Source organism: Chelonoidis abingdonii, chromosome 1 (assembly GCF_003597395.2).
Source record: "Chelonoidis abingdonii isolate Lonesome George chromosome 1, CheloAbing_2.0, whole genome shotgun sequence".
Lineage (NCBI taxonomy): Eukaryota > Metazoa > Chordata > Testudines > Testudinidae > Chelonoidis > Chelonoidis abingdonii.
In genome coordinates this window covers 336,587,204-336,611,732 of record NC_133769.1, presented here as the reverse complement: position 1 = coordinate 336,611,732, position 24,529 = coordinate 336,587,204, and the positions used below count along the sequence as shown (strand labels likewise).

The following is a 24,529-nucleotide window of genomic DNA, read 5'->3' as shown; positions in this document are numbered from 1 at the left end:
TCTAGCCAGGAAAGAAACAGGCACTGCAAAATCAGCTTAGGAAAAAACAGATTCCTACTAACATTGTAACCACTGCACTTCACTCCGTGCAAGGCACCCAAACATTACTGTTGGTTTTCAGCCTCAAATTCCTCCTCAAGGCATCCCTGAATCCTTGAAGCCCTGTGCTGGGCCTCTCTAGTAGCCCTGCTCTCTGGCTGTGCAAATTCAGCCTCCAGGCGTTGAACCTCTAGAGGTGGCCATGCCTGACTGAATGTTTCACCTTCCTTCACAAATATTATTGGAGGGTACAGCACGCGGATATAACCGCAGGGATGCTGCTTTCCCCCAAGTCTAGCTCCCATACAGAGATCGCCAGCGCCCTTTTAAACGGCCAAAAAGCACACTCCACAGTCATTCAGCACTGGCTCAGCCCTGTAGTTGAACCGGTCCTTGCTCCTGTCAAGCTTCCCTGTATACGGTTTCATGAGCCAAGGCATTAATGGGTAAGCGGGGTCTCCAAGGATCACAATGGGCATTTCAACGTCCTACTGTGATCTTCTGGTCTGGGAAAAGTCCTGCCTGCAGCTTCCTGAACAGGCCAGTGTTCCAAAAGATGCGTGCATCATGCACCTTTCCAGGCCAGCCTGTGTTAATGTCAATGAAACCACGGTGATCCACAAGCGCCTGGAGAACATAGAGAAATACCCTCTTTCCGATTAACGTACTCGGATGCTAGGTGGGGTGGTGCAGAATAGGAATATGCGTCCCATCTATCGTCCCTGCACAGTTAGGGAAACCCATTTGTGCAAAGCCATCCACAATGTGTCCTGCACGTTCCCCCAGAGTCACGGTTCTTCTTAGCAGGATGTGATTAATGGCCCTGCAAACTTGCATCAAAACGACTCCAACCGTCGACTTTCCCACTCAAACTGGTTCCCGACTGATCGGTAGCTGTCTGGAGTTGCCAGCTTCCAGACTGCAATAGCCACCCGCTTCTCCAATGGCAGGGCAGCTCTCAATCTTGCCGTGTCCTTGCGCTGCAGGGTGGGGTGAGCTCAGCATACAGTCCCATGAAAGTGGCTTTTCTCATCCGAAAGTTCTGCAGCCACTGCTTGTCATCCCAGACTTCCATGACGATGTGATCCCACCACTCAGTGCTTGTTTCCCGAGCCCAAAAGCGGCGTTCCACGGTGCTAAGCATTTCCATGAAAGCCACAAGCAATGTCGTGTTGTACGTGTCAGGCGACTCGCTATCATCGTCCGACTCCTCACTGTCACTTTGCAGCTTAAGGAATAGCTCAACTGCCAAACGTGATGTGCTGGCGAGACTCATCAGCATACTCCTCAGCAGTTCGGGCTCCATTTCCCACAGAAATCGTGCTGCACAGAAACTGTTGGGAGAGTCACAATGGTGCCAAACGTGGACGGAAAAACAGGGACTGCTGGGATGTAAAGTGATGCATCATGGGGCGTTGGGACAGGAAGCAGAATGACCCGCACCCTTCCGTACCCTTCCCACAACCCACGGCGCCAAAATAGGACGAGGTGCTCTGTAGGATAGCTGCCCATAATGCACCACTCCCAACAGCACTGCAAATGCGGCAAATGTGGCTACACTGCAGCACTGGTAGCTGTCAGTGCGGCCACACTCCAGTGCTTTCCCTACACAGTTGTACGAAGACAGCTGTAACTCCCAGTGCTGCAGACCTCCAAGTGTAGCCAAGGCCTCTGAATGATCTGCATCTGAATTTAAACTTGCACTGAAGACAGAAATCATGTGAATATGTGCTCAACCTGTTTGTAAGCACAGATTCAACAAATAAAACTTAACAATTGTAAATAAATCCAAACGGCAAATATTTGTTCAAAGTGAGTTCATATTTATTTGTGCTTTAGTTACTATTGCCAAAATGTATCTTGTGTTTGTCCCGTAGCAGTAATTTATTAAATAATTTCCTTGTTAAAGAGAACTGAAACCACACCGCAAAAGTTAGACTTCAGATTTCTTTGGAGACACTCGTACAATAAATGGGGAAAATTCATCCCTGGTGTGACACCACTGAATTCAACAGGCTTACACCACATATGAATTTTCCCTAGTATTTAAATACATAATTGCAAGAGTCATGTTTAAATAAGTAGCCAGCTGGGCATAATGTCTATTCTACAAAAACAGTGGACTAGTAAATATTCCCTGCTTTAAACATTTTTGACAATAAAGTTGCCAAGCTTCTTACCTGTGCCATTTCCTGAACTTTGAAAGATGTATGGGTGCCGAGAGCAAAGCTATCATATCTGTGAAAAGAATTTAAAAAGCTGCTTTGAAGATGAACGCAATAACATTTTACAAGGGAGTAAATACCCAGCAAGAAGCTTCCAAAAATACTTTTTAAGAAGAGTCCACAGAGATTGTCATGTTGTTTCTCAAATACATCTTATGATATATTTTTTCACCCATCAGAGTGTTTGAATCTGCAACGTGTTAATGTTCCAAGTGAACAGCCAAGAAGGGGCCTCAGATTAATGGCATTTATGCTGCTGGAATATCAGTAAGGTAAATCTGCATCTGTCATTCTAACATAAATGGTTATTTTGCAATCTTAGGTAATTTTCCAAATGACAAGAATGTATTAAGTACTGGGGAGAATCTAAGGTTTTGGTTATACAACCTATAACGCTCAAAATGGCCCAAGACCTACTTATCTGAAAGACTGCCTCTCTTCCTGTCCCAAATTGCCACAGTAGAGATCACAGGGGCACCCCATTTGTATAAGAAAGAGGGGGAGCTGGCAGATAGTCCTCTAAGGCCCTGGGGAATTTGCTCCCACCCATCCAAAATAATCCTAATTTTTCAACTTTCACTGCACACTGCAAGGCCTAACTATTTTCCCAGGTTGTGAGGGATTGCCAGGACTGTGGTGGGAGTCCTTGTAAGGATTTTGAACCATTTTTCAGCTTCTGCATTAATGTTAATTACTGGCTAAGAGAGTGTTGTACATGAAATAATGTATTTTTAGAATTGTGTTTTTTTAAATGTGTCCAGGGATGCCAAAAGCAAAGGATGGGCACTCCTTTCAATGGAATGAGTGTATACATCTAACTAACCAACCAGCCAACCAAAGGAAAAGAGAAGTGCAGCTGATTTAAATGGGGATACTCACGCGAGTAAAGCAAGACGGATTTGTACCCATACAAGTGGGAAAAAAAAGTGTTCTTAATTCAAATGAAAAAATTAACCCCATCGCAGTAAGATATGGTTCCTTCTCCCACTTGCAGACCTTTGTTTAAAAATTAACGTGCCTATCCCCCTGCCGAAAGGGTACTGAAAATTTTTTTGCCTTGTTATGGTTGCTCTTAACTGTTCAGCCCTCCTCCCAGAGGGCTTTGTTTTGCTTATTCTTCTCATTTTTTGTGATCAATTCTGTCTACGAAAGGAGTTTTTTACAGACATTATTTCCTTTTGGTTCTTAAGGCTTTCATGGGATTGAGGTAAATTATTTTATTGTGCTTCAGCAGCAAGTATAAACTGGCTTGTTGGCATGTTCTGTGTGTTCGAATCTTTCTTTCCACTGTGCTTTGTCATTTGGTTGTAATGCGCTTGCAGGCAGGGAAGAACAGTTGCAAGAGATAGTATTTGTGTTTTTGCAATTGGGAAGGTTAAAATCAGGATCCCTTCCTCATATAAGGCATCATCCAGCTGAAGCCTATAGAAAGATTCCCTTTGATTTCCATGGGCTTTGCAGAGTAAGACTATGAGCCTGCTCCACTCCTTAACTTTGCTTGATAGCAGTTAATCATGTGAATATTCCCATTGAAGTCAATGGGATTACTACTCAGTGTGTATAAGGGTTTCAGAATCAGATCTCAAAGCCATATTTAACTTTTGTTTTAAGCTAAAATGATGTGGAATATGCATTAACACTTAACACAACCTAGAGCTGAGCTTGTGGTATTTTAGAATCTTTACAATGATTTCTTTCAAACCAAATGCAGTGAGTTTGGTGTTCTGTTTTATAAACAATCTCAAGTCTTATTCCATTAGAAATGGAAAAAATTCTATTGGCTGCTTCAACTTTGCACGTGGAGAACTGTTCTGTACAGCACACTTGCAAGTGCTGCCCCTAGCCAGTTTTAATTATTCCAAGCAGTGGGACATCCATTATTCCTTTTCCAGTAGATTTAGCTATCAGAAATGTTTTAGGGGGGGTTTTCTGGCCAAATTTTCACATTCCTAATTTAATCTCATTACTCCTGGTTATACCTCCTTGCACCATCCTAAATAATTCTTCCCCATCCTTGCTCTTAGCACTCTTTAAGTAATAGATGATGGTGTTCCTCCTTAGTTGTCTCCTAGTCAAATTATACAAAAAAAGATTACAATAATCTTATGTCCTATATCAGTCCCTCCAGCCCCCTAATCATCCTCATTGCTCTATTCTAAACTCCATCCAGTTTATCAGCATTTTGAAATAAAAGGTTTGTTTTCCTACGTGCAGGTATTTCTTAAATTCATTACTACAGAAACCAGAAATAAACCCCAACCCCCCTCCCCTCCCAACACACACCCCAAACATGAAACTAGTACCTGTAGCTAGACAGATGATTACAGAGTGCAACACTAAGAGTGACTGCATTTAATAATACACAATAAGATAGATTCTGCAGCAAATTGATAGTTTCAGTCAGGCTCTAACCTGCAATGGCCCATGCATGGGTTCTCTCTCAGATTGCAGTCTACTTTTAGTGTTCATATGAGCATTACACAGTACCCAGCTAAACAACCATCAAATTATGCAAGCATGTTGAAAACACTTGGTTAAGTAAAACTTAAGTTTTACATTTAAAAAGAAGCGCTATTTAAATAATCTATAAGAAGAGGATAAGAAAAACTTACATCATTAAATGCCTGGAATGGAAAATAATCACCAGTTTTACTTACTGCCAACTTTGGTGTTACAACCCTTTTATTAGCCTCTTAAATAGCTCCACGTAAATAGACTTCTTTTTGCTGCCTTCCATAATATTTTCCCCACAACAAAAACACCCCACAACAAGTCAGACTTTTTTTCTTTTTTTTTTGCGCGCACAAAACGGACAAAGTACCATCTAAACAGTTGCTAATACCTAGCTGTTTACAGGCTTCCGCCAGTCAAGCTTACTTACATGACTTACGTGCTACTGCCTATTGTACATCACTTACTCTTCAAATAACTTTACCTGGTGACAGGCAAAGTATTTGTATTGCTTTGTCTACACACAAAACAAGTCACATGCCAAGACAACACCTACAAAGGGCGGAGAAGTTTTCAATAGGGAGACGTGACTAGGATATTCAGTAATTGGCTCAGCTCCACATCAGAATAGCCTTGCTGTTTATTTTTCAAATTCTGCCTTGTAATGAGTTAAGATCAGTGGTGGGCAACCTGCAGGCCTCACATGGTCCATCAGGGAAATCCGCTGGCAGGCCACGAGACAGTTTGTTTACATTAACCATCCGCAGGCTAGGCCTCCTGCAGCTCTCAGGGGCCGCTGTTCACTGTTCCCGGCCAATGGGAGCTGTAGGAAGCAGCATGGGCTGCAGGGACATGCTGGCTGCCGCTTCCTGCAGCTCCCATTGGCTGGGAACAGTGAACTGCGGCCACTGGGAGCCGTGGGCGGCTGGGCCAGTGGACAGTCAGTCAATGTAAACAAACCATCTCACAGGCCGCCAATGGTTTACCCTGACATGCCCACCACTGGTCAAGATCATCTGAACCCAAGATCTATTTTATACATTTTCTGTTGAAAAATCAGGATAAATATAGAATCAGGAAAACCAAAGCAGTGAGTACATACAATTATATGCATCTTCTATTGCTTTTTCAAAAAAAGTCATTTTCATACTGGTAAAGGCTGCCAAATTGAAGAGTCTGAAGCCCCCTAGGCTTTGCTTTCATTTGATCTCATCCCACAAGATTGATTTCACACCGATATATATATCCTTCCTAAAACCCTATTCTCTTTCTCAGTTACACAAATGCCCCTTTATGCTGTGGGCATTTATGCTGTGGGAATGGCCCCCTGAATACTCCCTATACAGAGGGCCACTGTAGTTTGCCTAGAGATGGTGAGAGAGCTCTACACTGGTCCTGCTCCCAGTCTCCAGTGTAGGGGTTATGACAAGAGCGAAGAAGGAGAGGGAATAGCTGGACTGTGCTGTGCCACGGCTAGTATCTGCTTCCCAGCACTCACAGGGGGCCACTAATTTTCAATTATGGTCACCTTGCTGCTTTGCTAGGAAGGAGCTCTCTGGAAACATCTGCAAGGCTACCTCACTGTCCCTCTTCAAAACCACCTTAAAACTCTCCTCTGCTGTGATACAAAAACCTCACCAACTGTTAGGCACCTGGTGTGTGAAAACAACTACTCATCATACTGACCAGTATTGTCTCATTACTACCTTATGCTTTCTTCCCCCTCCCCCAGTCTGCTGTTGCATCTATCTGTTGTCTCGTGTTATTTATTAGTTGTATTATTATAGCACTGAGGATCCCCGGTCAGGACCTCACATTGTTAGGCTCTGAACAAACACAGAACAAAAAAAGACAGTCCTTGCCCCAAAGAGCTTACAATCTAAGTTTGTCTTATAATAGGTCCATACACTCTTCAGAGCAGGGTCCACCTTTTTGTTATGTGTTTGAAAAGGACCTTCTATCATGGGCCCCTAATCCATGACTGGTGATCCCAAGCACTACCTCAATACAAACAACAACAACAACAGCAGCAACGCATCACAAAGAGGGGTTTGACAGTGAGGTGTTGCCAATGTGTCTACAAACTACTTGAATCTATTATCCAGGCCCCATGAAGAAGGGGCATAATGAGTTAGAGCTGGTGCTATAGCCCAGAGACTGTAACAACCATGCAGCTTTCATGCAAAGCCTGAGCAAATGAAATTTCATCTAAGGATGGGAATTTGGCCCTTACTTTCCACTTAGTCTTTATTCTTTCTGACATTTAACTGATAACTTTGCATTACATAACCAATAAAATCATGCTCCTACTGGAACACGTAGAAAGCAGTAGGCTGGAGAATCATCTAATTTAAATGGAGCTGTACACAAAGTTTTACAAGCGAGGCATGAAACAATTCATTTTCTTTTTCTAACTACCATTAAGCAGTAGAATGAACACCGGTTGTGTATAGCTCACCGTGGCTGCTGCTGAGTCTGGTGCTTTAAACTGTGCTTCCTTGATTTTTTGAAGGAGAAGAGTGAAGTGAAAGGAGTTCTGAATCCCAGAATGGAAGGTGAGACATTCTTTTGTGCTTGTGGATTTTGGGGTGATGACATTTTGAACTCTTTAGGATCTAAAAAAATTAAAAAAATTAAAATGTTGCAATTATTTGATTCATTTCCAGTTGTCGTTAAATCTAATTTTTTTAAACCATACAAAAATAAGCTACATCTTTGCATGCCTGAATAAAGGCAGGCAGTAAGCTGTAATTAAAGATGACCTGCAAAGAAGCAAAAGGGGATTTGTCCCCTTTTGTGAATCTTTATCGACACAGCAAGTTTGTAAGTTGTTTTCCCCAGACAAATATATTTTTTTCTGTATAAAGTTTGTTAGAAATTTCAGACTATCACCGATTTCTTTTAACCAAGCAAAGTGACATTTGCTTTTGGTGTCTAACTGGAAAATGGGGAAAAAAAAGATACACAGCTCCACATTTTCAAAAGGGAGCAATAATTTTGGGTGCATCCATGCTTGGGTGCCCAACATGAGATAATTAAATTAGCCTGACTGTCAGACACGGCTGAACACCCGCCCTGTGAAAGTCAGGCCCCTGTTAAGGTGTCTCCAGTTGGGCACCTGAAATTAATAGTCATTTCTGAAAATATTGACCAAAGATCCATAATGAGTTGACTTCTCAAATGTGTATAAACACCAGACAGACAGAATCATTAATTACATGAGTAATTTATATTAGATACCAGAATATTATAAAAAACTTGTTATACCTAAGTTTATGATGGATTCACCAGACCATTCTTGGTGGTTGAATGCTACAGTTAATGTTTAAAGTGTTTTATTTTATGTATATTCTCTCAGCTTATTTTCTTTGCAGAATCATAAAAGGGCATCATAATTTATTTATTTTGGAAGAATATGGCCTTGTTTCCATAGGGAACATGAACCCTGTCCTCTTGGCAAAAGCAGTTGAAAGTGGGTGTGAACAACACGTTGGTTCACAGAGTAAGCAGAGAAACTGCAGTCTCTGCTGCTAAGAGGTGCCCCGGTGGGACCAGCGAAGCAAAGCAACATTCAGATAACAGGGTATTATTGAAAAATTGGAGATTTCCCCACCTCCCCCCGCCATTTTAGATCATCAGATGTGAGAGTGAAAACAGCAGCACAGAAATGTGTGTGTTGGAGGGTGTCGAGGGGAAATGCATTCTAGAAATGGATACACAGCTGAACAGAAATAGCTGATACAAACTGTGAGAGGCAAGGGCAATTGTCTGGGGCTGGTCTCTCAATTGAATGAAAGGTACATGTCATAGGCAGTGTTCCCTCCAATTTTTTTTACATCCATGTGCAGAATGAATTTTGTTATGTGCACCAACATGGAGGTGATGTGTGACAGGGCTGGTGCAGAGGGTTGGGATGTGGCGGGGGGATGAGGGTTCTGGCTGGGGGTGCAGGCTCTGGGGTGAGGATGAGGGGTTCGGGGTGTGGGAGAGGGCTCAGGACTGAGACAGAGGGTTGGTTGCAGGGGGTGAGAGCTTCAGCTAGGGGCGAAGGCTCTGGGGTGGGGCCGGGAATGAGAGGTTTGGGTGCGACATGGGGCTCAGGGCTGGGACAGAGGGTGGTGTGGGGGAGGTGCGGGCTCTGGGGTGGGGCCAAGGATGAGGGGTTTGGGGCACAGGCTGCCCTGTGGCTGCGGTGGGGAGAGGGAGGACTCCCCACAACCTTCTCTTCCCCCAGCCCCGAGCTGCTGCGGCAAGAGGTGCCTCTCTCTGGCAGCTCCAGCGGGCCTGGGCCAGGGGAGGGGCACCTCTCCCTGACGCAGCAGGTACTTACTGGGGGAGAGCATCTCTTCCCGCCGCAGCCCTGAGTCCCCAGAGCCCAGCCACGCAGCTTAAAGGGAACTTAGGGTTTCATTTTTGGCTGCAACATATCACTTGTACCTCACTGACAGGCAGACTACATGTTAGAAAAGCTTAACTCCTTTTGAAACCTAACGTTTTAGTGATAGTAAGCATGACGTCAAAAGAGTCATGTGAACCTCATTGTGGCCTTTAGGTGACATTTTTGGTATACAGTCCTTCTATGGAAATGTAGTTCTGCTTCCTATGATGCTGTCTCCAGCTATTGAGAGGCAGAGGATGGTGATGTATGTCTGTGGCAAAAGGTGGCAGATGAAAAAATTATAACAGATAGAAATGTGAACGGAGAAAAGATCTATTCATAAAAGCCACATGGAGGGATGATGCAGGAGACACTACACTAGAGGTTCTCAACCTTTTTCTTTCTGACCCCCCTGCTATAAAAACTCCACGGCCCACCTGTGGCACAATGACTGATTTTCTGCACATAAAAGCCAAGGCCAGTGTTGGGGATAGCAAGCAGGGCAATTGCCTGGAGCCCCACACCACAGGGGCCCCGGTGAAGCTACTTTGCTCAGGCTTCAGTCGTATACGATGGGGTTTCGGCTTTCTGCTCTGAGCCCCAGCAAATCTAACACTGGCCCTCCGTGGCGGCCCCCCAAACCTGCTTGCAGCCCTACAGCAGACCCCAGACTCCAGGTTGAAATCCACTGCACTACAGAATGGGAAATCTGATAGGGACATTGACCATGTTGGGATCTGATGGGCAACAGCATGCATGGAAGACGACTGCCCAGAGTTCTATCACAGTGACAACCAGACAGCAGACAAGGTCAATCTGCCACCCTGATAATCTGACACTTGCACACATTTTAGCCCTGTGTAATCAGTCAAGCTTCTATTCAAATACATTTAAACCTCTTTCATCCAAATCTTGATTATCCAGATTTGTCCCCTGACATCTACTCTGCTTCTCTGAAGCCTCATTTATCTAAAGTTATTTCCATTTCCCTCATCTCCTTTAAAAAAAAAACTAGGCTTGACTGTGATCATTATATTTACCTTTGATTTTTATTTCTGTGGAACTAATGCAGTCTATATAAAGCTAACACTCATTCTTTCATCAGATAATGCCTACTGTATCTATTTGCTTATAATCTTTCCAACTATTACAACTCTAGGGTAAGAAATACCAAGAGTTCATAATCTGTTGCACGATTGTGCTTTTAACACAGTTACTTCAAAGGAACACATTTCCCTTTTAAAATCTTATTTTGCAAGCTCTGATGTGAGAAGGGGTCAACACAATTTCAGAAACTTCTCTTTCACTGAGCTGTGAGCAGGGGGAGAGATAGCTCAGTGGTTTGAGCATTGGCTTGCTAAACCCAGAGTTGTGAGCTCAATCCTCAAGGGGGCCATTTAGGGATCCGGGGCAAAAATCTGTCTGGGAATTGGTCTCGGGGCAAAAATTGGGGATTGGTCCTGCTTTGAGCAGGGGGTTGGACTAGATGACCTCCTGAGGTTCCTTCCAACCCTGATAGTCTAGTCAATGGTTTTGGTGAGCATCACTTAAGAAAGGGATTTGAAAAATTCGCTGACTCACCGTTTCTTGATGTCTTTCTTAGCCAATGTGCTAGTGGTCGTTTTAACATTCTGTTGACATCAATTTCATTCTGAAATTTTTTTCTCTGTATTTCTTCAAACCATTCTCCTGTCACTCCCTGTAGTCCAGTTACATCTCGCTTTTTCTTCTGAAGTTTGCTAAAAAGGAAACAAAATGCCAGTCAACTTTTTCAACTGATTTAGAAATGTACTTTCTATTGCTGTTCACCACTGGCAACTCTCCTTTCCCTCATAGAAACCCTTATGCTTGATTTCTACAAATCAAATGACTTAAAAAAATGTGTAAAAGCAAAACCAAATAAGGATTAGGATATGATTCATCGAAGTCAATGGAAAGATTCCCTTTGACCTTCAGTGAGAGCTGAAAGCCCAGTTCAGCAAGGTATTTAAGCACAAGCCTAACTGTGACTTCAGGAAACTACCCATATGCTTAAGTTAGCCTTCTGCTTTGCAGAACCGAGGCCATAATGCATAAAGATACACATTTTACAACTCATTAAAGCTTAAAATTGAGGGTCTGTCACATCAGTAACCTAAATAATATATATTGTAATTAAACCATTTTTGAGATTTTTCATCCTCATATTTCAGGGGGGATGAGGGGGAGAGGAGAGACAGTAAAATTGTTCTTGTCCTAATAGTAAACTAGACTGTATTTTGGAAAGCACTCGCAGTGTGCGGTCCCTGTCTGGAGCTTTCAGTGTGTACTACAATCACAATACTAAATGCAGATTGTATAGTTTTGCACTGTCAGTTAAACAAGATTATTACTCTTAACTTTCATTACTACCTCGTGGCTTGCCCATATTTAACATTGCAAATAACCAACCTACAACTTATAGATTTCTCCAAAGCAGATTTAGATATGGATTAAACTATACAAATGTGGCTTGGATAAGGTACCAAACAAAGAGAAGCTGAACAGCAATTGTTATTTTTATTCAAAACAACTGGTCTTATGAATAGAGTATTTACTGGGACCTAAAAGAATAGTTTGCAGATGCAGAAAAAAACCCTGAATGATGCATGTTGCAGGGTGGATTGGGCCCTTACAAAAGGAACTGATCCAGCCCACCTGTACAATGTTAACAGCTCTGATGGGCAAACGGAGGACAGGTGTTATCTATGAGAGCAGCAGGAAGATACAGAGAAGAGTTGTAGTGAGCAGGAGGATGCTATGGGAGACTCTGACAGGGAGAAGCGTTTGGGCCTGGAAACCAAAGCCAAAGAGCTGAAGAAGGCTGAGGGCTGGAAGAGTAGAGGGGTCTCTACTGGATAACGGAGAAGCGGTGGATGTGGTATACCTAGACTTTAATAAGGCATCTGATACAGTCTCGCATGATATTCTTATCGATAAACTAGGCAAATAGCTAGATGGGGCTACTATAAGGTGGATGCATAACTGGCTTGATAACCATACTCAGAGAGTGTTATTAATGGTTCCCAATCCTACTGGAAAGGTATAACAAGTGGGGTTCCGCAGGGGTCTGTTTTGGAACCGGCTCTGTTCAATATCTTCATCAACGACTTAGATATTGGCATAGAAAGTACGCTTATTAAGTTTGCAGATGATACCAAACTGGGAGAGATTGCAACTGCTTTGGACGATAGGGTCATAATTCAAAATGATCTGGACAAATTGGAGAAATGGTCTGAGGTAAACAGAATGAAGTTTAATAAAGACAAATGCAAAGTGTTCCACTTAGGAAAGAACAATCAGTTTCACACTAAGGGCTGGTCTACACTACAGGGGAAAATCAATCTAAGATACGCAACTTCAGCTATGTGAATAACGTAGCTGAAGTCGAAGTATCTTAGATCGAATTACCTACCGTCTTCACGGCGCAGGATCGATGTCCGCGGCTCCCCATGTCGACTCTGCTACCGCCGTTCGGGTTGGTGGAGTTCCGGGATCGATAGGAGCTCGTTCGGGGATCGATATATTGCATCTAGATGAGACGCAATATATCGATCCCCGAGAAATCGATTGCTACCCGCCGATACAGCGCGTAGTGAAGACGTAGCCATACAGAATGGGAAGAAATATCAGAGAGGTAGCTGTGTTAGTCTGACATGCATCTGACGAAGTGGGTATTCACCCATGAAAGCTCATAGAATATCAGGGTTGGAAGGGACCTCAGGAGGTCATCTAGTCCAACCCCCTGCTCAAAGCAGGGCCAATCCTCAGACAGATTTTTGCCCCAGATCCCTACATGGCTCTCTCAAGGATTGAACTCACAACCCTGGGTTTAGCAGGCCAATGCTCAAACCACTGAGCTCTCTCTCCCTGCTTCAATACATTTGTTAGTCTAGAAGGTGCCACAAAACTCTTTGCTGCTTTTGCAGAATGGGAAGAGACTGTCTAGGAACGAGTACAGCAGAAAGGGATCTAGGGCTTATAGTGGACCACAAGCTAAATATGAGTCAACAGCATGATGCTGTTGCAAAAAAAGCAGACATGATTCTGGGATGCATTAACAGGTGTGTTGTGAGCAAGACACAAGAAGTCATTCTTCCGCTCTACTCTGCGCTGGTTAGGCCTCAACTGGAGTATTGTGTCCGGTTCTGGCACTGGCATTTACAAGAAGATGTGGAGGAGATTGGAACCGGCAGCGTGATGGGAGCGAGTGGGCTGGGGAATGTGGCTGTCGGGACGGCGGTGGCACGAGGGGGGGGCGGGGCTGGGGGCGAAAAGAGGGAATGGGCATGGGGTCCAGGAAGAGCAATTACGAATGATTAAAGTTCTAGAGAACATGACCTATGAAGGAAGGCTGAAAGAATTGGGTTTGTTTGTTTGGAAAGAGAAGACTGAGAGGGACATGATAGCATTGTTTCAGGTATTCTAAAGCTATATCATAAGAGGAGGGAGAAAACTTGTTCATCTTAGCCTCTAAGGTTAGAACAAGAAGCAATGGGCTTAAACTGCAGCAAGGGAGGTTTAGGTTGGACATTAGGAAAAAGTTCCTAACTGTCAGGGTGGTTAAACATTGGAATAAACTGCCTAGGGAGGTTGTGGAATCTCCCTATATCTGGAGATATTTAAGAGTAGGTTAGATAAATGTCTATCAAGGATAGTCTAGACAGTATTTGGTCCTGCCATGACAGCAGGGGACTGGACTCGATGACCTCTCGAGGTCCCTTCCAGTCCTAGAATCTATGAATCTATGATGGCTGACCTCTCAAAGATGGAGCATAGACAGCATTGGGAGGGTGTTGGGCCCTTTCCTGGAGATGAAAGGATTCCAGGTAGGAAGACTGGGGAGTATGTGCTGGGAAGAGCAGGGAAGGACTCCAGCTAGAAGGGGCTGAAAGAGCTGCTTGATTGAAAAGCAGGCTGGGACTGGAGAAGAGTAGAATAGGTGGTATATTGAGGGACTATATTTTGGGACTTTGAGGACGGTTTGAATTGTTTACGTTAATACATCCAGATCCCAAGGAGGAGTATTGGCTGGCCATGAGAAAACCTCCAGCATAGTTCTTAAATGCTCCTGAAGAGGGTAAACAAAGGCAGGGTGCTGCACAGCCAACCCTGGCTATGCTGGGGTGCTCAGCATGTGGCCAACCCTGTTACTGCGTGCCTGGATTGCAACACTACTGTAATGTAATTTGAAAGCAAGAAGTGCCACACCCATGTGGTATTTCAGATGGAGAGAAAACCTTTGTGTGCAGCCCTGTGACTGAATGCCAGTATTTAACAATGGCTCTCAAAAAATCTTCCCTGTGGTAAATCCCACGGTAAATCAGGGCTGCCTGTGCTCTGAGAGGAGGCTTACAGGTGGAGGAATCTATTCACTTATTGATTTACATATGATCACTTTCTGTCTCTGTTGGAGACACCACTGCTGGCAAACAAGCTTACCTTAAAACAGGGGTTCTCAAACTGGGGGTCGAACCTCTCAGGGGGTCGCAAGGTTATTACATGGGGGGTAATGAGCTGTCAACCTCCACCCCAAACCCCACTTTGCCTCCAGCATTTATAATGGTGTTAAATATATAAAAAGTGTTTTTAATTTATAAGGGGGCATTGAACTCAGAAGCTTGCTATGTGAAAGGGGTCACCAGTAAAAAAGTTTTGCATTAAATGCACTTGCTGGGAACACTCACACTTCTCACAGAAAACAGTACTGAGTAGTGCATTGTTCAGCTGATGTCATTTGAAGGAAGGTAGGATCGAGATAGACCTTTCTAGGTAGATTTCCTTTGGGGAGGGTTAACCCCCCCTCCCCCGAAACTGGATATTTGGTGCTATCTGATGCAAAGGCAAAAACTCTACTCTTCGGGAAACCTGGATGATTAAGAAGTATTGAGGGAGATGGTGAATTCCATCAGAAGCAGGAAAAATCACCTCTGCTCCCATGTCAAACGGCTGGAAAAATTTGAACAAGATGTTCCCATGAGCCACCTCCATTACAGCCTTAACACAAGGGATTTAATATATCTAAGAGAGTAAAAATACAGACACAGAACTATAAATGCAGCACCTGGAGAGAGTCTTCAGTCACAAGGAGCACAAACTGCCTCAGAAACAAGCACAGACCTGCTTTGTTGAAGTTCTGAAAGATCAGAACATCTATAAGGCATCCCCATCGTCTCTTTGAAAAAAATAAGTATAAATTATTAGTCTGATTTGCGTAAGATGTAATGATATGACAGATCAGAAGTTACATATATATTATATTAAACCAGTTTATTTTTTGGACATATTTTTAAAGAGGAAAACAGTTCAAGAAAGGCAGATGAAAATCATATTCAATTTATTGCCATCTAGTGGTAAAAAGCAAAAAGTGTTCTGAAAGCTTGATGAAAAACACCTGAATTCCCTACAACAAGCTTCCAAAATCAAAATTTTTTTTTTGGAGGGACAATTCTTCATGGAATCTGTGGGCTCCCAGGCACTGGAAGGTGATTTGTTCACTCTTACGAACCTTAGATTATGTATATACCTCAAAACTTTTGGACGTTTTGGGCAGTTTTTTAAAATCTACTTTTAAAATTTGCTAGGTCAAGAAGATGTAAAAACAAAACAAAAAATCCAACCAGCCTTATTATATGTTGGATGAATAGATGTTGGTATTCATTTCAACTATACAACACTGCAAATATTTTTTTAAAATTCATGCGCTGTACCATTAACACTAAAGCAGTGTGAAGTTTTTACTGGTATTTGTTTTGGATGATCTGCATCTATTACTTGTGGGGGATTTGACGCTTATGAATAATACAGTTCTTCCAAACTCATGCAAAAAACTCCCCAGCCCTTATGCCATACTATATATATATAAATAGATAATGATATTTTATACATATATTATCTTTTATTATACCCCATCTAAATATTGATCCACTCTTTGGAGGAGATCCCATCAACACTATCTTACCCCCACTATACATTTGCCTGATCATGTCTACATGGTCCCCCTAATCCATGCTGAACAACAATATTAAACTACAAGGAAAGCAGTTCTCGAGAATATAAAGTTATTAACAATTTTGTGTTGTAATCTGACTCCAAATATAGACCATGAAACATGCCTTTGAGTCACTGCTATTAATATTTGGATTGCAACACTGCTGAATAAATCAGAAAACAAATAAAGTATTGAGACAGTGCTCTGTAACACCATCTAAACCCTAACTGGCCTCTTCCATCTCGTCCACTCCAGTTTTTTCATGGGACCTATTTGAGCATCTTGGGAGGAGACAACAGTGTGACTGGCAGAACTACCTCCAAAAACTTGGAGGATAAAAGATTATTTCTAGGGCCCTACCAAATTCACGGTCCATTTTGCTTAATTTCACAGTCATAAGATTTTAAAAATAACAAATTTCATGATCGCAGATATTTAATTCTGAAATTTCACGATGTTGTAACTGTAGGGGTCCTGACCCAAAAGGTAGTAGAAGCGGGGTGGGTCGCAAGGTTATTGTAGAGGGGTCATAGTATAGCCATCCTTACTTCTATGCTGCTGCTGACAGCGCTGCCTTCAGAGCTGGGTGGCCGAAGAGCAGCAGCTGCTGGCTGGGAGCTGGGAGCCCAGGTCTGAAGGCAGCGCCACCAGGAGCAGCAGCGCATAAGGATGGCATAGTATGGTATTTCTACACTTTCTTCTGTGCTGCTGCCCTCACTGGGCCCTTGGCTAGCAGTCGCCACTCTCCAGCCACCCACTGCCACTCTTCTGCGCTGCTGTTGGCGGTGCTGCCTTCAGAGCTGGGCATCTGGCCAGCAGCTGCCACTTTCCAGCCACACAGCTCTGAAGGCAGCACAGAAATAAGGGCGGCAATATCACAACACCTGCCCCCACAGTAACCTTGCAGCCCCTCCCTCCCCCCCCCCCGTGACCCTTTTTGGGTCAGGAACCCCAGTTTGAATAACACTGGTCTCCCCTGTGAAATCCATATAGTACAGGGTGAAGTACGCAGAAGACCAGATTTCATGGTCTGTGATGCGTTTTTCATGGCCGCGAATTTGGTAGGACCCTAATTATTTCCAAGGACTTCACCCAGAAGGTTGACTGTGTTGGCTGTTCAATAAACTATAGCAGATACAATCCTGAATGACCCCTCTTTTCTAACTTCTTCCCATCTTTGTCTCAAACAATATCTCAACTATATATTGCTCAATCCGTGAACAATTTCATCACTTTTTTTTTTTTTTTAAATACACATCTCTTCCATATTTACATAAACATGTCCTTATTCTTCTTATGTAGGCCTGGAGATGGCGAGGAAGTTACCTGAGCGTTTTTGTTTGTGCTTTGATATGGAGCCTACTATTATTAGCATAATTGCAGAGAAAGCAACAGTCTCAACATGGCACTTCCTGTTGTGACACCTGGGAGCTTCTGCTGCTAGAGAAAGAGAAAAAATATCTTTTCTACCATCCTCATACTGTAGAAGGGGGAGGGAAGGAACTAGTAAGGTAGCAGAGACTGGGTTGCTGAGCTAGAGCCTCTGAAAGATGCCCTATAACAACTTGTTTATTTATGAATGAGGACCCAATTCTGCTTCTACTTAAGTCAAAAGTAAAACTCCCATTGATTTCAGTAGGAGCAAGATCAGGCCCTAAATGATCCTTGAATACAAAATGGCAAACTATACATCTTGCAGTATCCAGAGAAAGAGGAAGACTTCATGGGGTAAGGAGGGGCAGACCAGAAAGAACTGATCAGTTCAAGGTAACCAGTGGCTGAGATGGCAAAACTGAAGTGGCTACATGAAAAAGAAAACAAAACTGTGCCCACAGCATTAGATACCAACTAATGCAGTGCAAAGAATTTGCAGCAATCATTCAAGGAATTTATTCTTTTATTCTGCTGATACTTGAAGTGGGTTGCTTCGTCAGTGAGGGATATGCAAACACATTGGAAAAACAGCACTAGAAAACTATTTTTTTGTCTTAATTGGGACCCAAGATTTCTCTTTACAAAGAAAAGCATCTTTCCCTGGTATTTCAACATACTACCTTTCTCCTGCTTTATTCTGTGAACTCTCTATCCTTGGCTTATGTATCTAGTTAATTGTGGCTCAGTTACTGCAATCACACATCCCTCAGAATGCACAAGCCAGCGGTTCCACTAATTTATTTATGTATGTATATTGTAACGATATAAAAGATATTTAAAAAGGTACATGGGCAAGTTGTCATCTTTAAAAAAAAAATTCCTCTGTGTTACTAACAATAGCTTATATTATTACAGCTGAGAGAATTTAAGATCTTACTTATGTACTATTTATCCTCTTGTTTTCTTCTTGCACTTCTTTCACCTTAGATAATGAAAATTTCACACTGCAGGAGTATTAAGAGCCAGAAGGTGAAACTGAGTACATCTGGGATGCACACACTATGGGGATTTCTGTAAAAGGCTGTAATCTTGCGAAGGTTTATTTATCTAACATCTTCAGGTCTGTCAAATTAAACGTGCATATTATGTCTCTGCAAAATTGGCATCTAAATTTGAAAAATGTTTATACTAAATTTTTTTTAGAAGAACAAAATAGTTTTTGTCAATAGTGGATTGGCAAAACAATACAAGGGTTGGGTGCAGACTAGTAGAAAGTGTCCTTTTCACCTGTCACCTTTCATTTTCTCTCAATATTTCTTTGTTTTTCTTCTCTGAGTTTCTTCACCTGGTGGCGCTATTATTTACTGCTTTCACAGCACTCATAATCAAACGAACAGCAAAGGGTGTTAGGGATAAAGGTCACAACAAGAACATTGCACAATACACCTCTACCTCGATATAACCCTGTCCTGAAGAGCAAAACAATCTTACTGCGTTATAGGTGAAATCGCATTATATCGAACTTGATTTGATCCACCGGAGTGCGCAGCCCCGCCCCCCCCGAGCGCTACTTTACCTCGTTATATCTGAATTCATGTTATACCAGGTCACTTAACTTGGGACCGTTCTGCCCGATTCCTGAGCTCCTGGCCAGGCAGCTAGTCTCTGGCCCCTCCCCTGCTTCCCCCCTCCCCTGCAGCTACACCGCCACATGAGCAGCACTCTGGGCGGGGGGGCTGCGTGCTCGTGCAGGGCAGCATGGCAGTGTGCTTGGCTTCGGCTGGAAGGCGCAACTCCAGACATGCTGCTCTGAGCGGCATGGTAAGAGGGTTGAGGGGGGTTGACTATGAGGCAGGAGGTCCTGGGGGGCAGTCAGGGCTCAGGGAGCAGGGGGCAGTTGGATGGGGCAGAGGTTCGGGGACAGGGTGGGAAACAGGTTGGATTGGATAGGGTCGGGGAGTCGGAGGGGGTTGGATAGGAGGTGGGGTCCATGGGGGGGTGTTAGGGGCAGGAGTCCCAGGAGGAGGCGTTCAGAGGACAAGGAGCGGGGTGTGTGGATGGCTGGGGAGTTCTAGGACGGGAAGAGGGAGGGCAGATAGGGGCAGGGCCAGGCATTTGGGGGGCACAGCCTACCCTACCAGGCCTCCATTACAGTTTTGCACCTGTTATTAAAGCCTCTGTTCCAAATCTGGACCTTAGCATCCAAATCTGGGTTAACATGAAACCTCCAAGCTTCCTACCAGTTGTGATCTATTCTCGCTGCCACCAATCAGGATTTTAGGGCTCCTGATCGCCCCCAAGTCGCCCCAACCTATCCCTGGGGACCCCCAAGCCCAGAGCCCCTGGGTCTCCCTATCTCATCCCCAGCTTCCCTCCCTTTCCCTGGGTTAGCCGGAGCGATGCCGTACTATGCTCCTTGAATTACAAACCAGCGAGGGAATTTACCTCCCCCTGGGCTATGCATTCAAATCTAGTCAAGCTAACAAAGAGATTCCCCCTCCCTTCTTCCCGTAGCCTGTAACTAGAGAAAAGACCTCAAGCAAGTCTTAAAAAGAAAACTTTTATATATAAAGAAAGAAAATACATATAAACTAAACACTGCATTAAGAGTCATACAGGGATATTGCTTATAAGAAATATAGGAAACAGTCTGTTAAAAAATACGAATTTAAATCGTCCAGCAAGCTCACACATGTAAATACAAACAAAAGATATAACAGCCTATTGCTTTGCTGCCTGTGACATCACTTGGTAGTGGATTGACAGAAGATTAAGGACAGAGAAGCTTGTTTACGCACAGCCGAGGAAAACAAAAAGACAGAGAACAAAGTCAAAAACCTCCAGAGGTTCCCACCCTTACTTTGAAAAATCCGGTTTCCTGATTGGTCCTCTGGTCAGGTGTCTGGTTCCCTTTGCAGGTAAAAGAACCATTAACCCTTAACTATCTAGTTATGACACACCCTGATGTGGCCCTTGGGCCAAAAAGTTTGCCCACTCCTGGTCTACACATACTGTGCCAACCTAAGTATGTCAACCTAAGTGCTACATCTCCTGCAGAGGTGAAGTTATTAAATTGGTAAGTAGGCATGTTACATCAGTGGGAGCTACAATTTAGCGTAGATGCTTAGAGTTAGTCGATGTAAGCTGCCTTAACTCGACCTAACTCTGTAGCATAGACCCAGGGCTTGGCTGTGACTATTTGATTGCTGCCTCTAGGAGAGAGAATGCCACAAATAAGGGGTTCCCCTCCCACCCCACCCCCATCCTAGCACTGAAACTGCAAGAGCCCTGTTCACATTAAGCATCTGCAGAAAGTCTTATGGATGGGGTTGGGGAATATTTTAGTGGAAGCAGCACTCCTTTATCTTCTCTGCCCCTTCCAGGAGTTCCACCGCCTCTAAGTCCTCTCTCCGCCCCGCGCCTAGCCCCCTTGTAAAAAAAAAAAAGCCACAAAATCTGTCCAATATATTTTCCTTAATGAGCTATGACAATAAAAACTGCTACTGTACATCACACAGCTTCAAAGCCCTTAGAGCAAAGGAATAATCAGATGTACCACATACCAGACAGATGCCAGAACATCTGGGAGACAGAACAATAAGTGTGTGAACAATGTGTATGCTAGCTCTAATCACAAGTGTATACATTTAATTCAACACTGACTGTATTCTGGTAAAGCCTAACCCAGTACGAATGTAGAGGTTAAATTTTAATCAGCCCACAAAGGAACTGATTCCAGAAAACTAAGCTATCATATCACTGATGTAAATTAAATATTACCTCTGGACTCCCTGGGTTTTAACCACAGGAGCATCCTTGCACCCTATACTTTATAGTTGTCTTTGGTGCTGTAATCTTAAAATGAGCCCCCTCTAGTCACCGGCAATAGGCTATCTGCATTTCCCCCCACCCACTCCAAAGCAGCAACTTAGCATATTAAACTATATCCATGAGTTTCCTTACTGCAGGAATTTTATTCTAGATATTATTTTGCCTTTATTTAAGCTCAAACTCCATCTCCATTAACTGCTGTCTGTTCTCCTGGGCAGGAGCATAGGCAGACAGACTGCTTTGAAGTGGAAACCACTGAAACTTCATAACAAGCTGCCAGTGGGCAGCTACAGGAGCAAGAAGCCAGATTCATCCCCATGGAGAATACACAAATTACCTCTGTATGACAGCTCAGGAAGCAGGAGTTCAGAGGAAGCTAAGAAGTCAGAAGTTCAGATTGTCTTTAAGTCAAATAATGCAAGTCCTTAAAGCACAGAACACTACAAACTGAGACAATGATAGCTAAGTGTATTCATCACTCAGCTCAAGCTATAGCGATCTTTCACAACCCCTCCAGCACATTAAACCACTTCATTACCAGAGGCTGAAAGAACAGTCAGAAAGGAACTTTGTGTCACTGAATCTTGACATCTGAATCTCACTATTACCTTGTATGAGACAAGGTGGTGAGGTAATATCTTTCATTGGACCAACTTGTTGGCGAGAGATAAGCTTTTAAGCCACACAGAGCTCTTCAGGTTTTATCTTGTGTGGTCAGTGATAGCATATTGTGAAGATGTTATTTTGTGCCATGTTGATATCAGGGAACAAGTACACAAAGCAGAAACTGGAGTATCTTTTTACTGGATCTATGAATAGATTAGAAAATGTAAGTTCTTGAGTGACAGGTCATTAAGGGCATTATAATGCCACAGCTGTCCGCTGCTCTCTAGAAAGTGGGCCTGTCATGGTATAATTCCCCACTCTGAACCTTAGCGACCAAAAGATGGGGTACCAGCATGAATTCCTCTAAGCTCAATTACCAGCTTAGAACCTGTAGCGCTGCCACCAACCAGGAATTCCAGTGCCTGGTACACTCTGGTCCCCCCAAAACCTTGCCCGGGGACCCCCAAGACCCAGACCCTCTGGATCTTAACACAAGGAAAGTAAACCCTTTCCCCCACCGTTGCCTCTCCCAGGCTTCCCCTCCCTGGGTTACCCTGGAAGATCACTGTGATTCAAACTCCTTGAATCACAAAACAGAGAGGACAATTCACCTTCCTCCCTCCTTCTCTTTCCCCCTCCCAGACTCTTCCTGAGAGAGAAAGTAATCCTGACACAGAGAGAAATTAGCCTCTCTCTCCCCCTTCCCTCCTTTCTCCCCACCAATTCCCTGGTGAATCCAGACCCCGTCCCCAGGGTCTCTCACCAGAAAAAAAAAACAATCAGGTTCTTAAACAAGAAAAGCTTTTAATTAAAGAGAGAAAATCAGTAAAAATTATCTTTGTAAATTTAAAATGGAATAGGTACAGGGTTTTTTAGCTATAGCCACTGGGAATACCCTCCCAGCCTAAGTATTCAAGTACAAATTAAAATCCTTTCAGCAAAAATACAAATTTGAACTCCTTTCAGCCAAATACACAATTAAACTCCTTCCAGCCAAATGCACATTTGCAAATAAAGAAAACAAACATAAGCCTAACTCGCTTTATCTATCTAGTACTTACTATTTGGAATCTGCAAGAACCTGTATCAAGGAGATTGGAGAGAAACCTGGTTGCATGTCTGGTCCCTCTGAGCCCCCAGAGTGAACAACAACCAAAAACTAACAGCACACACAGAAACTTCCCTCCCTCAAGATTTGAAAGTATCCTGTCTCCTGATTGGTCCTCTGGTCAGGTGACAGCCAGGCTTACTGAACTTGTTAACCCCTTACATTCAAAAGAGATATAAAGTACATTTGTTCTATTAACTCCTTCTATCTGTTTATGACAGGGCCTGATTCTCAATTGTCCTGAACCTGGTTCAGTCATTTACCTTTATGCAGAGTGCATTATGGGTGTACAACGCTACTACTGCGATTTGGTAATGTTTCAGAACCGATTTGTGCTGTTTGTGCACAGGTATAAATTACTATAGGAGCTGCAGGACAGGGGAAAAAAAAAAAATCAGTCTGTGCAGAATGGCTGATGTACTGCACTTGTTATCACACTGCCTATGACCAAGATGTTCACAAGCTACCTAGCAATATAGTAATAAAACAACTACAGGTTCATGATGTAACTGAGAGGAAGAATGTTTATAATCTTTTAAAGTATGCTGTATGGGTGTGTACATTCCAAATGGTAGGTAAGGGAATGTAGCTACTGACATAACCTGACTGATTAGAAGTGACTCTCTTAAATAATGTCCCTTGTAGTGGTTTTGATTTGTATGTAACCCAGACATGTCTATTCTTCCAGTCTAATGAGTTTTTAGTGGATCATGAGAAAAGACTTTTCATAAACAAATACCATCTCAGTAGATAATGATAACACGCTTAGGGAAATCATAGCAAGTCCCTGCTCTTCCATGCAGGTGACTTATATAACACTTGGTGTATGCAGTAATATATACACTTGGTGCTTTAAATGTCATACAGCTGAAAACAATTATAAGCCAAATCTGGGAGAAAAAAAAATGTAATCAGAAAAATCTAAATGACAACGGTTTAAGAACACTCTATACACCGTTTTTCAAAGTTGGGGTGGCAACAGAGTACTGGGTCATGACATGTCAGGCACTGGGTCACTCTGATCAGCACCACCGACTAGGACATTAGAAGTACCGTTGGCGGTGCTGCCCAGTTAAGGCAGGCTAGTGCCTACCTGTTCAGACACTGCCCTGCACACTGGAAGCAACCAGCAGTGGGTTCAGCTTCTAGGCAGGAGGGTCATGGGGCACCACGTGCTGCCCCTGCCCTGAGCACCGGCTCCGCACTCCCATTGGCCTGCAGGTGAGAGTTGCGCAAAGCCGCTTGTGCACCTCCACCTAGGAGCCAGACATGCTTCCGGCTGCTTCCAGGGTGCAGCACAGTCCATGGTGCCAGGACAGGTGGGAAGCCTATCTCTGCACCCCAGCTGTGCCACCGACCGGGAGCTTCCAGAGGTAAGTCTGCAAACCAACCCCACACCCCAATCTCCTGCCCCAGCCCTGAAACCCCCCAAACCTGGAACCCCTTCCTGCACCACAAAACTCTCATCACCGGCCCCACCCCAGAATCTGCACCCCCAGCCCAGAGCC

General features: G+C 43.6%; 1 protein-coding gene across 2 annotated transcripts in view; it reads right to left on the bottom strand.

The window, feature by feature from the left end:
- The window catches only part of LOC116824703 (protein O-glucosyltransferase 3-like), an 81,579-nt gene that overhangs the window by 45,651 nt on the left and 11,399 nt on the right, over positions 1 to 24,529 (bottom strand). For both annotated transcript variants that reach the window (XM_075061692.1, XM_032780199.2), the window contains exons 2-4: positions 10,675 to 10,832; positions 7,174 to 7,330; positions 2,220 to 2,277 (exon numbers count right to left, since the gene is read on the bottom strand). In XM_075061692.1, the coding sequence (XP_074917793.1) occupies positions 2,220 to 2,277; positions 7,174 to 7,330; positions 10,675 to 10,832 (373 nt within the window). The remainder of the gene's footprint in view (positions 1 to 2,219; positions 2,278 to 7,173; positions 7,331 to 10,674; positions 10,833 to 24,529) is intronic.